Source organism: Erithacus rubecula, assembly GCF_903797595.1.
Source record: "Erithacus rubecula genome assembly, chromosome: 1".
NCBI classification, from domain to species: Eukaryota; Metazoa; Chordata; class Aves; order Passeriformes; family Muscicapidae; genus Erithacus; species Erithacus rubecula.
In genome coordinates, this window is record NC_136658.1 from 72,382,738 (window position 1) to 72,396,145 (window position 13,408).

The 13,408-nt window shown below is 37.0% G+C and overlaps 1 protein-coding gene across 1 annotated transcript in view; it reads left to right on the forward strand.

Annotated features, from left to right (window-relative positions):
• The window catches only part of SUPT20H (SPT20 homolog, SAGA complex component), a 29,515-nt gene that overhangs the window by 15,123 nt on the left and 984 nt on the right, over nt 1-13,408 (forward strand). Inside the window, 8 exon segments of the mRNA XM_079314791.1 lie at nt 714-825; nt 2,941-3,049; nt 3,298-3,456; nt 5,201-5,513; nt 6,499-6,650; nt 8,915-8,970; nt 10,219-10,332; nt 12,382-12,487. Of these exon segments, the coding sequence (XP_079170917.1) occupies nt 714-825; nt 2,941-3,049; nt 3,298-3,456; nt 5,201-5,513; nt 6,499-6,650; nt 8,915-8,970; nt 10,219-10,332; nt 12,382-12,487 (1,121 nt within the window).

Here is a 13,408-nt window from a genome sequence, read left to right on the forward strand (position 1 = left end):
TCTAGCAGGTTTTCACTGAGGTCCAGTCTGATCACAGCACTTCAGCTTTATATTTCAAGGTCATTTTGTATATTGCACTCACGTTTGTGAAACAGTATTCCCTCAACTTGTCTATCTTACATTAGTAGAGATGTAGTATTTTATTCAATTTGACAGAACAGTATTTTAAACTTGTTTGCCTGATGCTTTATCAAATGTCTGTCATAATGCTCACAGAGCAGTGATTGTTCAGCCCTTGCATTTAGACTCCTCACCTGACACAGACCTCAAGCTGAAGGAGGGTTGACTGTTTCACAGGCAGCAGAACCCGAAGAGACACTTTTTATAAAAGATTCTGGACTTCTGTAAAAACGGGGGAATGGGATCCCCAGTGACTGTCATCTCAAAGATCTGCAGTTGCTTATGGGAATGAAACTGTTATATTGTTTTCCATCTTCCTCCAAAAGTGTGTTTCTCACACTGTGTTTTGCATTAGGAAAAAAAGGGATTAAAAGTTAAAATGGAATAAATCTAAGAGCCCGGGAATATAATGTAGGAAGATACAAAGAAGTATAAATATGTTTTATATATGTACATCTCTGTTATATAGAGATATGCTTACATAGCCTATAAAATATATTACTATAACATATACAATCATACGCTTATCTATAAGTATCTACTTTGAAAGTTCAAAGTTGCTAATCTTTTTATGTCCCCATTGTTTGTGTCAGGGTGGTGAACCAGTACCAAGAGTTAGTGCAAAATGAAGCTAAATGTACTGTGAAGATGTTTCATAATTCAAGTGGATCAGTCAGTCATCTTTCTCCAGGGAAGGAAATGGAAGTGAGTTTTTCAAGCTACACATTTATTTTATTTGCACTTAATTATTATTAGAATAATTTTTGCTGTCCACATTTAACAGTAAAATAACCTAAAAATGTGATTTTGAATGAATTTGCATTATGGTCATGGTCATTCAATGCGAGTACATTGGAAAAATTAGTGGAAAGCATTTATATTTTCCATGTTCAAATGTTTCTTTTAGCTGTTTTGAGGGGTGGGGGTTGGCTGTATGTCATGTAGTTAGCTCCAAAGTTTTGTTTTAGCATTTTTCCCTGTTCAGGTGAACCTTTCGTAGGGCAGTATAGTAAAATTCAGATGTGTGTCTTGTTTTGCAGGTCAGTAAACACAGAAGCAGATGGAGTAGCTGAACTTCTTTTACCTTTAGAAATTCAAATTATTTTCTCTTCAATTTGAGGAGGAAAACATTAAAAAAAAAAAAAGGCAATAGAAACAAAAGAAACAAAAAGCCAAAGGCAAAAAAAAAACCCACAAGCAGTCAAAAAAACCCACCAAAAATACCTCCAAAACACAAACACCAACAGCTTTAAAGTGTGTATGTTTACATTCGCACACATTTCTACATTTCCAGTATCAATTCCTATATTCCCAAATTTTCCTGCCTTTTTGCATTGCCTTGTGTTTTACTTGCTGCCCTTGGCTTTGCAGTGACCTGTACATTATGCTCCAGCTAGTAAATGAGATTTCTATCCCCTAGGGTATTTCCTTTGTGACATCTTTCCCCTAAATACCTGCTTACAAACTCCCAACAGTGTTTTTCTGAAGGAGGTAGTTCCTGGTGTCAGGCAAACCAGCAGATTCCAAGTCCAGCAGTTGCAGAAAGAGATATTAATGTTTCTGTGTATGTGTGCACACATGCAGACATGTACATGCATGTGTGTATATATACATTAGAATCATATGATAAATTGAGTGGAAGGGTACTTGCCAAAGTCAGCTTGTCTGGCCTAAGCCCTCACTAAAAGCTGGACCAGAGTTTTTCAGTTTACTGTATTTAATGATCTAGTTATCTTTAGAATGGAGCATTGGTCTTTATTTTCAAAATCAAGAAAGCAGATTTTAATAGAATAACAGAAAGGTAGTCCTCAGAAGATTGTTTTTTAAAAGCAAGCAATTAGAAACGTATAGAGGGACTGTCTCTTATTACTGAGAATCAGTGGAAGTTAAGCTCAGCAAAAAAGGTGATTCTGCAGAATGCTCTGATTTCCTAGTTCATGCACATTTAATTGAGGCTCCAGTATTGAAATATTCTATTGACTGTATTGCCAGCCTCATTTCCTAGTTTCAGCAATTTGCAAAGTGTATGTGTGTTTAAACATTACTTTTATTTATGGATATGTTATAAGGCAAAAACTCATAGTCTGTAACTGTGAATGTGTTTCACTGTTGAGTCTTTTGACAATGTCAGCTATTGGAATTATGGATTCAGGGTCTGTGTGAGTGACTGAGAATTACAGACTCAAGTAGGTGAGATAGATACATGTTCAGACAACCTGATAATTAGGATATATGAACAAACAAAAAGGCTGTATTTTACCTCTAAAGATATGAAGGTCTGGTCCCACTGAAACCAGTCAGGAAATATGTCTTGATTTCTCTGCATTCAGAATTTTCCTGAATTTATTTGAAATCCTGCTCCCAGAATGAAGAATTCTGATCCTGTTCTTTAAGTCTGTCTTGGTTGAAAATGGCAGGTATATACAGAATGAATAAATGAATTAAGTAATTTTTCAAGTAAAACCTAAATGTTTTGTTATTTCAAGTGTATTTGTCACTTTTATGTTTGTGAAAATTGCTACAAAAATTCCAGAATTATGGAGAAAAGTGAAACTCGTGAATTTTTTTACTTATTCCTTTGCTTGGTGTAGATTTTTTATAGCACTTTAATGATGCCTCTTGATGGTAAAGGCTTTATCTAAAGAGAGTTCCTCATAGGTTATTTTTTTTAAATAAATACATAAGCATCTGAAATGACTGAAAGGAATTTTGTAGATGTTCTGAGAAGCCTTAATAAAAATCAGTTGAACTGTCTTTTCTGTCAGCTATGTGCAAGCTCTCATCATTGCTCTGGTAGTGTTAATTTCTTTTTCCTCCCAGCAGCCAGAAAGTGTATCAGGCTCTGTTCAGTCTTCAGTACTGGGGAAAGGTGTGAAACACCGACCTCCTCCTATCAAATTACCTTCAAGTTCAGGAAGTAGCTCTTCAGGTAATTATTTTTTGTCTCAAACATCTCATTTTAACATGCTCTGCCTGTTGTAAAATGACAGGATATCCCTTTGGCAAATATTTAATTAAAAAATGCCAGCATCTTACCTGTGAGAAGAGCATGAGTTTTTGTGGGTTTCTTTTTCATTTCAGATTTTATTGTTCACAGAATTGTACCTAATATTCAAGTTAACATGTACTCACAGAATAGTAATGTGCTTTTAATTATGCTTAATTATGCTTTTTCAGGTAGTATTTTTAGTTCACAACAGTCAAGTGGCCATCTAAAATCCCCAACTCCACCTCCTTCTTCTAAGCCTCCTGGTCTTTCTCGGAAACAATCTATGGATCTTAATCAAGTTAGCATGCTCTCTCCAGCTGCCATGTCTCCTGCGAGCTCTTCACAAAGTGAGTCACGACCTAAATTCTCCATTAAATCTTAGGCTTTTGCATAAATGCTTCCTGAGATAAACTCCTTAACCTGTGGAATGATGAAACTTAAGTGTACAGTGTACCCTAAATTGTATAAGTTGTGCAGCTTTAGGCAGGTCTCTTGTTCACTGTATGTATTTTATGTTTATTGTAACTGTGTTCGTTTTCTGTATATATATATATGTATGCACCCTCTGTGTATACGTTTTAATACATTTTATGCAATTAGCATGATCTCCTCATATATGAAAGGCTGGTAGATGATGTGATGAGATGAAATTCCAAAGTGTAGATTTTTTTCCTCCAGTGTAAAAACATTATGTTAGATCAATTTGCCTTTACATAATTTAAGCATCTGGTTTTTTAAATGTTATAGGAGCTGGTGCAGTTGTGTATCTATGTATGTATATAATCTGATCAGTCCCAAGGTGATAATGCAATAAACGATAAGATGATTTTTTAAAAACACTCCTACACTGTTTTACAAATCATTGCTGATTGCAAGTGTGGTGGTGATGCTGCTGATGATAGCACCATATTCTCAGGTGTTAAAATATAAATTTCAATTAGAAGTGACATCCTAGTTATTTTCATTAACTGACAGGATCATTGTAATCATAGCTGTAGATCATAAACGTTTTCTAAAGCATGTATGTGTCTTGAGCCATTTCATGAACAGATCTGTACCGAGAGGAAACCATAGCTGCAGCTTCTCAGTTTTTTTATGAATAATTGTATACTGCACATTCCAGTATCCTGCATGGTATTATAATACGCTTTTTGCATTAAATAATTTAAAATCTGGGTAGCTCGAAAGGTGTAACTTTTCTGCCTTCTTGTTTTGCACAAGATACAAAGGAAAACTTAAAAAAGTTTTCTTCCAAAATATTGAGTCTGGTTTTATGTTAGTATTATGAATTGTGTAAATCTGCTGCACACAGTTACTTTAAGGCTCTGGTCGCCATTCATATTTATTTCCTTTCTTTCTGCAGGACATGAAAGCTAAAAAAAAAAAAAAAAGACAACCAAAAACAAAAACAGCTCAAGCTTTTGGGGGGTTTTGTTTTGCTTTTCTATTGATATTCTTTGCCTACTGCATCCACAACAAATACAGCTGTATGTGCTCCATTTAAGCAGAGGGAATCACACAGTAGCTTTTAAAGATGCAGTATTATCATCTGGTTCATAAATATTAGATAGTTGCTTTTTATTTGGTCAATACTTGAAAATGGCAGTTTGACTATCTGATGAAATTTAGATCAGTCCCATGATTATTGAAATTGTACATGATCTTGCTGACTCTCTTGTTTTCCATTATATGTTTTTAACACAACCTATTGTGCAGGCACTACATGGATACTATTTGTTTAACAGTTTAGGACAAATATTAATTAGGTCAAAATGGTCACTAAGAAATTATTTTAAGTATTCCTGAATGGAATTGCAACTTAATGTATGATAGATTATGGAAGCCTTAAAGGAAACTAGAAATTGGTGTATGCCATGAGGAATGAAGCATGGAGAATGGATTTTCTTTGTGATTATACTGCATCCTTAACAATGAGTGTGTGCTGCAACACTTGTCATTTAGAAATTAACATTTGCAGTCTAAAAAATGGAAGAAATTGTCAGTGCTAAGTAAGATTCCATTAACCTTATTATACAAAAAGGACTGGCCTTTTATAACAAACTAGCACTTTTTATTTTTCTCAATGAGCAGGGTCTGGAACTCCTAAATCATCTACTCCTACTCCAACCAACACCCCTTCATCGACCCCACACCCTCCTGATGCTCAGAGCTCAACTCCTATTACCCTTCCTGCCACCCCTACTCCCCAAGATTCAGGCTTCACCCCTCAGCCCACTTTGTTAACCCCGTTTGCTCAGCAGCAAATGTCTCTGAGCCAGGCACTGCCTGTAATGACCATTCCTCTTTCCACCATGGTAACATCCATTACTACAGGAACAACCTCCACCCAGGTCATGGCAAACCCTGCAGGACTTAACTTCATCAATGTAGTGGGCTCTGTGTGGTAAGTCTTTTGTTATGATGGTTTCTTAATTTGCCATGAGGCTTGGTTGGTTGTTGGGAGGGGGTGTGGTCCAGGACTGTCCACCATCCATTAGGGTAAATATTTTAGGATCTGCAATACAAAGAAGATCGCTCATTTTGTAATTACAAAGTGAAGAGCCACTAGAAACTTCTTGTATTTCTCAAATAGAAGTCACTTACTATTAGATTATTGAAAATATCTATTAAGAAAGGCCTTTATTGTTTTCATCATTTTGGAGTCATAGACGTTCATTTCTTAAGGCGTTATCTCAATTTAAGTGATTTCTGAGGTTTTGCTCAAGTTTGAATACTTTTTTTTATTAATCAGAGAGGAAGTAGAATATCATATGCAGACCAATCTAAGTGAAAAATGGGAACATATTTGTTTCTATCAATTAAAAAAAACCATTGAGGTGTAGTGCTCTTTGATCCTTAAAATTCATTTTATGGTTTGAAGAAAATAAATGCTGTCAAGGATAGATTGCTTTTTAGACTAAGGAAAACTCTGCAATTATGGTGGTCAATGTAAGACACATAGTGTGCTTCAATGCAGGTATCAGACATTCAAATTATCCAGCTAAGGTGTTCAGCAGCTGGTCACTGGTGATAAATTTTTTTTTTTAATGGGGCAAAAAGAAAAGGCAAACCTGTTCTTTTTATGATAGTACAGCCATTTTGAAGACTGTTGGCCTTTTAGTATTTGTAGAATGAAAGGACCACTTGTGATTTATTTTTATTAGTTGATATCAAAGAAGAAAAAGACTAGTATGTGCTCATATATAAAATATATGTTATGCTCTAGGCAAATTTTTTTTTTTTTTTAAGCTGCATTGATGCTTTATCCGTAGCCCTATAATTTACAGCAAACAACTGATGTATTTGCCATGAGACAGAGGGCAACAATTTAGTTATTCAGATTTACTTGTGCCACTTGGGTTTGATGTCTTGTCTTTCCTCTTCTACAGTGGAGCACAGTCACTGATGAGTTCAAACCCTATGTTGGGGTGCAACACTGGTGCCATAGCCCCTGCAGGTATAAATCTGAGTGGCATTTTACCCCCAGGAGGTCTGGTACCAAGTGCGCTGCCCGCTGCAATGCAATCTGCCTCTCAAGCAGGTCAGTGTGACTGAGTGGAGAAGCCACCCTTCAGACAGGACAGTGTGAAAACATTTGGTGAGAAAAATGGGCTGAAGTGGCACTGTGTGAAGAGGTTGTGTATTTGATGGCTGGAGCTCAGGACCAACATACATGTTTTTGCATTCAAGATGTAGGCTGTGTTGGAAATTGTTTGAGGCTGTTTTTTGGTGAGCTAGGCTGGGGAGACACAGTCAAAACCTGGATTGTTTGGTGTGCTCAGTAAGAAGTTTGAGAGAAACTCCAAATTCAAATGCAATTTTGATAATGTTGACTGCCAGAAAAAAGGCATGATTGAACTTTGAAAGAGGCCTCACTTTTTTAAATGTTAGGGCATTTTATTCTGGCCCTGGTACTACTTTATTCTTGTACAACAATTAAGTAATTCCTTATTGCCTACAAATGCAACTATATAAATCTTAAAAGCACAATTTAAATTATCAGTTTATTTTTCCTGAACATCTAATAAAGAAAAAAAGTCTAATGTATGGTTATAGAATGAGAACAGTAGAAGACTTCAAGTTATCCATCCCTAAGAGTCAAATTTGTCTAAACCATACTGAAGCAATGTGCAGTGTTTATCCATCTTTAAATACCTTCACTAAAGAAGATTGTAGTCTTCCTCAGTAGCTGTTTGGAGTGATTCATTATCCATGCAAAATGTTTCCTTCTTATTACAGTGCATCACTTGAACTGCAGGTTTTGGGTTTTTTCTCCTATACCTTTCAGATGTGAAAAATAGTTGTTCACTCTTTCTCTTTGCCTTCTAAGTATCAAACATGCTGTCATGTCCCACATTTGTCTTCTCTTTCTGATAGGTCGTATTTTTCAAACCTTTCATAATCCTGTCACTCTTTTCTAGACTGTCCAATTTGCTTACATCCTTCTTAAAATGTGATAACCAAAACGGGACACAAGCCTGAGCTTGGCTGATTTACCACTGTGGAGCACAGCAGAAATAAATGCATCTCATCTCTTTCACAACATTCCTGTTAATATTTCCCCAAATGAGGTCTGCCTATTTTTTATCTGTATTTTTTCAACAGCATTACCTTAACATAAGAATGGCTTTACTGGTTTAGGCCAAAAATCCATCCAGTCTGTATTCTGTCTCTGACAGTTGCCATTAGAGGATACTGGGGAGGTTCGAGATGAGGCAAAAGTGCAAAATTAAACTTTCCTTGTCTACAACTGTACCTCTTCTGGCAATCTACAGCTTTGAGACTTTCTCAGCTGAAGAATATCCACATGGATCTTTGTGCTTAATATCTTGTGCTAGATTTCTAGTCTGTGGATTTTTCTAATTGTTTTTGAACCCATGTATATTTTTGGAATCTCTACAGCATCTTGTGACCGTGAATTTTATAAATGTAAACTGTGCTAAGCGGTTCTTTCCTTTCTGTGCTCTGTAGTTTGTGATATGGATGATTTTGGATATGTTTGTGACCTACTGTAACTTCTCATGTCCTTTCTTGCTGTATAGACACAAAGATAGTTACAATTTTGTACTTGGTCATTTGTCTTCAATTCAGTGTTACTGAGTTTTGGACCACTTCTTCAATTCACGAGGATCGCTTTTAGTCTATTTCTGTCCTTTCAAGCACTATCAACCTCTGCCAGTTTGGTGTCACAGATTTGTACATGCTGTGCTGTCACCCACTCAACAGATGCAAGTAGTGAGCTGAGCTAGGTCTGTGCAAAGTCTCCAGGGCTTCTGTTTGATAGCTGCTGTTTGACTGGAGCCTTGCTCAGATTTGGGGTGGGATTGTTTTCTGTTAAAGATTGATAAGAGCATATTACTTCACTGAGCCCTTGGACTTTTTTGAATTTCCTGTACAAACAGTAAAACTTTTTAAAGGCAGAAGAAGGATCACTGAAAAATAACTTCTGTGGTATTCTCCACAATCACCTTTGTGCAAATGCATGAACAGCTTATAGGTCACAGCTATAGTGTTACGTAGTTACACAGATTTCTTTCCATTTAGTCAGCTCTTGTGCACTTTGAGTCTGAATAACTATGAACTCCATTATGAAAAATGCAGCATTGTATTAAGTTTACATTTAATTTACACTTGTATTATACTTATATTATTATAAACTTAGTATTAAGTTTACACTCAGTTTACACTAGCCAGTTTTCCAACTTCCAGATGTTTAGAAATAGTCCCGGTGGAAAGGTGTACTGCAAAACACAAATACAACTGAGTAAAGACACACTACTAATAAAAAGATGTTTTCTTTAACAGGCAGCCCATTTGGTTTGAAAAATACATCAAATCTTCGGCCCTTAAATCTTCTACAGGTAATTGATATACTTGAACACAATAACAATGATAATTTCTTACCTTTCTGCTTAGTGCTGCTTCCTGCACTGCCCACACAGATCTTTGGAGCCAGTTGGTCAGACCATTTACTGCAAATCTTAGTTGCTTATTTAAAAGGCTTAGAATAAAAGAAAAGACTACTTCCGTAGAGATACCAGGTGGAAGTTACATTCCTAGCTCAGAAAAAAAGATAATTCTCAGGAACAGTATAAAGATGCTGACATTTGGATTCAAAAGATTAAAATACAGTCTTTCAGGATTTGCCTAAGGTTTCATTACAGATCATTCTTTATACAAAAATTATACAACTATACTACCCAAAGCACTGTAGTAGTGAGGTTAAATGTAGAATGCCTAAAAAGCAAGCTCAACATGCACAGCTAGGTGCAGTAATAGGTGTAAAGTGTTTTTGGTGATGGAAATGGAATTTCCTGTAAGATAGGGAGTTTAGAAGGCCTGAAAATGCTTTCTTTGCACTATGCATACATACAAATACCAACATGAGCAGATGTTTATTATGTCAGAGTTGCATTTAGAAGCAGAAAAGGGATTGTTTGTGGAATGGGGTGGAGTTCCCACACCTTGAAGTCATCTGCCAAATGAAGGTGCAGAATTGCAGCTTTAGTGTTCCACATAGGTTGCACCACACTTCAAAAATTACTGCCAGCTTTGCTGCTTCCTCTTCCCACTCCAGAAACATGGAAAGGGCAGGCACAGGAGGAGTTATGCCAAAGGAGAGCTTTTCTATAGAACTAAATGCTTGTATTTGAGTGATTCCATGTTGAAGGATATCCCTTCAAGCTAGCTCTGCCACTCATAAACCAAGAACAATTTGGCTGAAGTAAGTGCAATTTAAAGCTGGGGTAAGGGAGAGGAATCAAGGCCATTTCACTATCTATTAAAATTCAGTGGAAATTGTATACAGTGCTGTTGAAGGCTGGCATTTATCTTTCCAATATCAGTACAGTATCTACCATTTTAATTAAAGTACCTAAAATATATTTTCCTATGGAAATATATTTCTATAAGTTCATGGAAGTTTGTTTTCAGAGCATTAGCTTTTTTCACAAACAGCAACAGTTGTAAACTGATTGATTGTAAAGGCACTACAAAACAAAAATCAAGCCTCTGGGAAGTACACCATTATCAATACTATGTTCATCCTAGCACAGTAGGTAACTCAGCAGTTTGATTGAATTATGCCTTTTGTTTTTAATCTTCAACAGCTTCGAGGTGGTTCACTTATTTTTAAACCACTCCAGCAGCAGCTGTCACAGTTTTCTCCACAGCAACAGTCTCAGCAGCCTACAGCCTGTAGTCCTCAGCAACAGGGAGAACAGGTGTGTGCTAACAGCCCTCAGTCTGGGGTGTGAGGATGAAACAGTTTCTCCTACTCTCCCCATCTCCACAAGTAAATGAGCCATTACCTAATAGATCTGAAGCAGATGGGGAGGAAAGTCTTCCTCCTAAACTTTCTCAAACAGCAAAGACTGCAGTGGCTCTGTTGCTATGGCTGAAGCTAGGTTATATTTCTTTATATCCTGTACAGAAAAGCTGTAACAAAATAACTGGCTGAGCACTGTCTGTCACGAAGAGAGCCAGCCCCACTGTATGAGTGGTGTAAAATCAGCTTAGTGCTATGTTTATCATAACTTACAGATATATCAGATGAACAGAGAAAAAATGCAGTCAGCATTATTACAGAGTAACCAAAACTTGTTACTGACACTCCTGTGAGTTAGCTTACAACCCTCACTGCTGTAGTTCAACAGAATTTTCTTTACACCAGAGGAATTATTAGCTGTCTTTAAAGCTGTAATCTTAAGACACTTGCTCTACTGCTGCCTGTAATTAGTGTTAAAGGCTTTAATCACTGAGAAAATCTAAAGTCTGGATAGATTTACTGGTCAGTTGCACCTTAAAAATCCTAAAGTGCAGGTACCAGGTTAGTACTTAACAATCCTAATCAACATTGATACAGCAGTTTGAGAAAACTAGCTGCTCTGCTTTTGTATTCATCTTCACAGACACACAGGCCTTCTGCTTACCAAGCTCTACTGGATACTTAAGTCTCTCATAATTTCACTTGTGATACTGTGGACTGTTCATAAATAAGATGCCTCTTTCAAAATTTTTTATGGTATATAGCCTCCTGTGCCACAGGCCTTATTTTGGATTGTGGGATAGTTTAATGGGAAACTTTACAATTTGTTCACAGGATCCAAATCTCTGAATGTCTGTTGTTGAACTACTTAAAAAAAAAAAAAAATCACGTGACCTTGTACTGTTGGCTTTTATTTTCTAGATATTGAACATCAAGGGCATTTATAAAAAGGCTGATGTAAGCACAGTCCTTGTGTCAGGAAGTTCTTCTGGAGAAAATCAATCTCTGCATTGGTTAAATTGCCCTAAGGAACTTCTCTCATACTTTGCATTACAGAGGAAGGGGTCATTGGCTAAAATGAGCTATTATGGACAATTAGCTTTCATAAGGACAGGAATGTATGTGCTCACAATGCTTAGTGAAGAAACTTAGGCCCAAAAACAACAACCATTTTCTACCACTATAATGCAAATTAGCATTCTCTCTCATACTTAGGGGTTTTCCCCACATGGTGGTTCTGTGACTCTTAGTCATCATGGAAATGTGCAATCTTTTGATCTGGTTTTCCTAGATCTTAGTGGCTTTATAATGTAATACTAAAGCAGCATTGCAACTCCTGGGCTGCACCAGCTTTCTTCTGACTAATAAGCCATGCAGTTTCTTGAATTGTGCGTATAATGCTTTATTTCCCTGTGTTATAAATCAGTCCATAATTTAAGTTCTAGAAGAGCTCATAATTCAGTACCCTTTGGCTTCAGGAGACAATAGAATTCCTTTAAAGTGGTTACTGTGAAAACTACTCTGTTCTGAAAATATAATTTTTGAAGTGGGGTCTGTATTTTTATGAAATTAAGGAGTGTGTGGCACAATATGAACATGGGAATGTGTCAGGCTTTGTACACTTTTATTGATTAGAACCACTGCACATGGGTATCTCAGGGTCCCCTGGAGACTTTGGGGCTGGGAGTGGGACAGGAAATTGTCATAAGATTACAACCGTAAGTGCAGTCTCTGCTAGACTGCAGAGAATGACAACTGCGTGGGACTTCTGCTGGGTAACAGGAGCAATACCATTTCTGCCAAAACTAAGTTGTTCTGGGGTATTCAATGTCTGCTTGTTCTACTGTTAGTGGCTACATTGTAGCCTGTATCTACACACACTGGATGAGGTAGCATTAAATGGTTTTAAATGGCACTTCAGAAGTTTGCCTTCACACTGGCTTTATTTGCTTATTCATTGATACAAAAGTTTGGTAATAAGGATCAAGCTTTTCATTTTTGCTAGGGGTCTGACCAAGGTTCATCCAATCAAGATCAGGCATTATCTGCCCAACAAGCTGCTGTAATTAACCTGACTGGAGTAGGGAATTTTATGCAACCTCAAGCCACAGGTATGTGCTTGCTGAGCCTCCTTTTGTAGCTAAGTGTTTTATGTTGATAAATTCACACTGAAATGAAGTTTGGTCTTAAGGAAGTCTTACACTAGATCAGAATGATTTACTGTTTATTATCAGGATCTCAATTCTATGAGAAATACTCGACTTCTAAAGCATGCACTTCTCTGCTTTGTTTGGCAGTTAAGTGCCATCAATTGACAGTATCACATGGAAACAAGTTACACTTAAGACAAAACAAAAATGCAGGAAACTTCATGCCAGACTTCATTAAGGAATGTTTCTTTAACTGTGTGCTTAACATCCAGTGTGAGAAACCTTTGTCTCCACAGCACTTCATAATCTAATTATGTTCTAACTAACAGAGTATGTATATCATGTATACTTTATTCTGCACTGTTCTCAATTTGACTCTGAAACTAATTCTATTGATCCCCCTTTCCTGTTACACTGTATTCCTATGTCTTCCTCCCCTGACCAACTCAACCTGACCTCTTTGACCTGCCTGCTTTCCCCTTCTCCTTTCTCAGTGTTGTCTCAGCTTGGCTCTGCCGTGAACAGACCTGGGCAAAGCCTTCCTCAGCAGAGACTCCAGCTCTCTTCTGCCTTGCAACAGCAGCAACAACAAGCCTTGCAGCAGCAGCAGCAACAGATACAAGTAATCCAGCAACTTCACTCTGATTGTGTTTAAAAAAAATTAAATTAAAAATACAATTCTTGGCTCCAAAATCAAAAATACTGCCCTTTTGGGCTGTCTTTTTAACAAATGCAGTTATGGTCTTGCAAATTGAAGGAAAAACCAACAACAAAACCAACATGTATTTGGCAAACTACCATGCAAGACCTGAGATCTGTGGTTCTCTCAGCTTGGAGCACTGAATTTATTTTTATTTGTTTAAGCCCTCCACCTTCCTGATT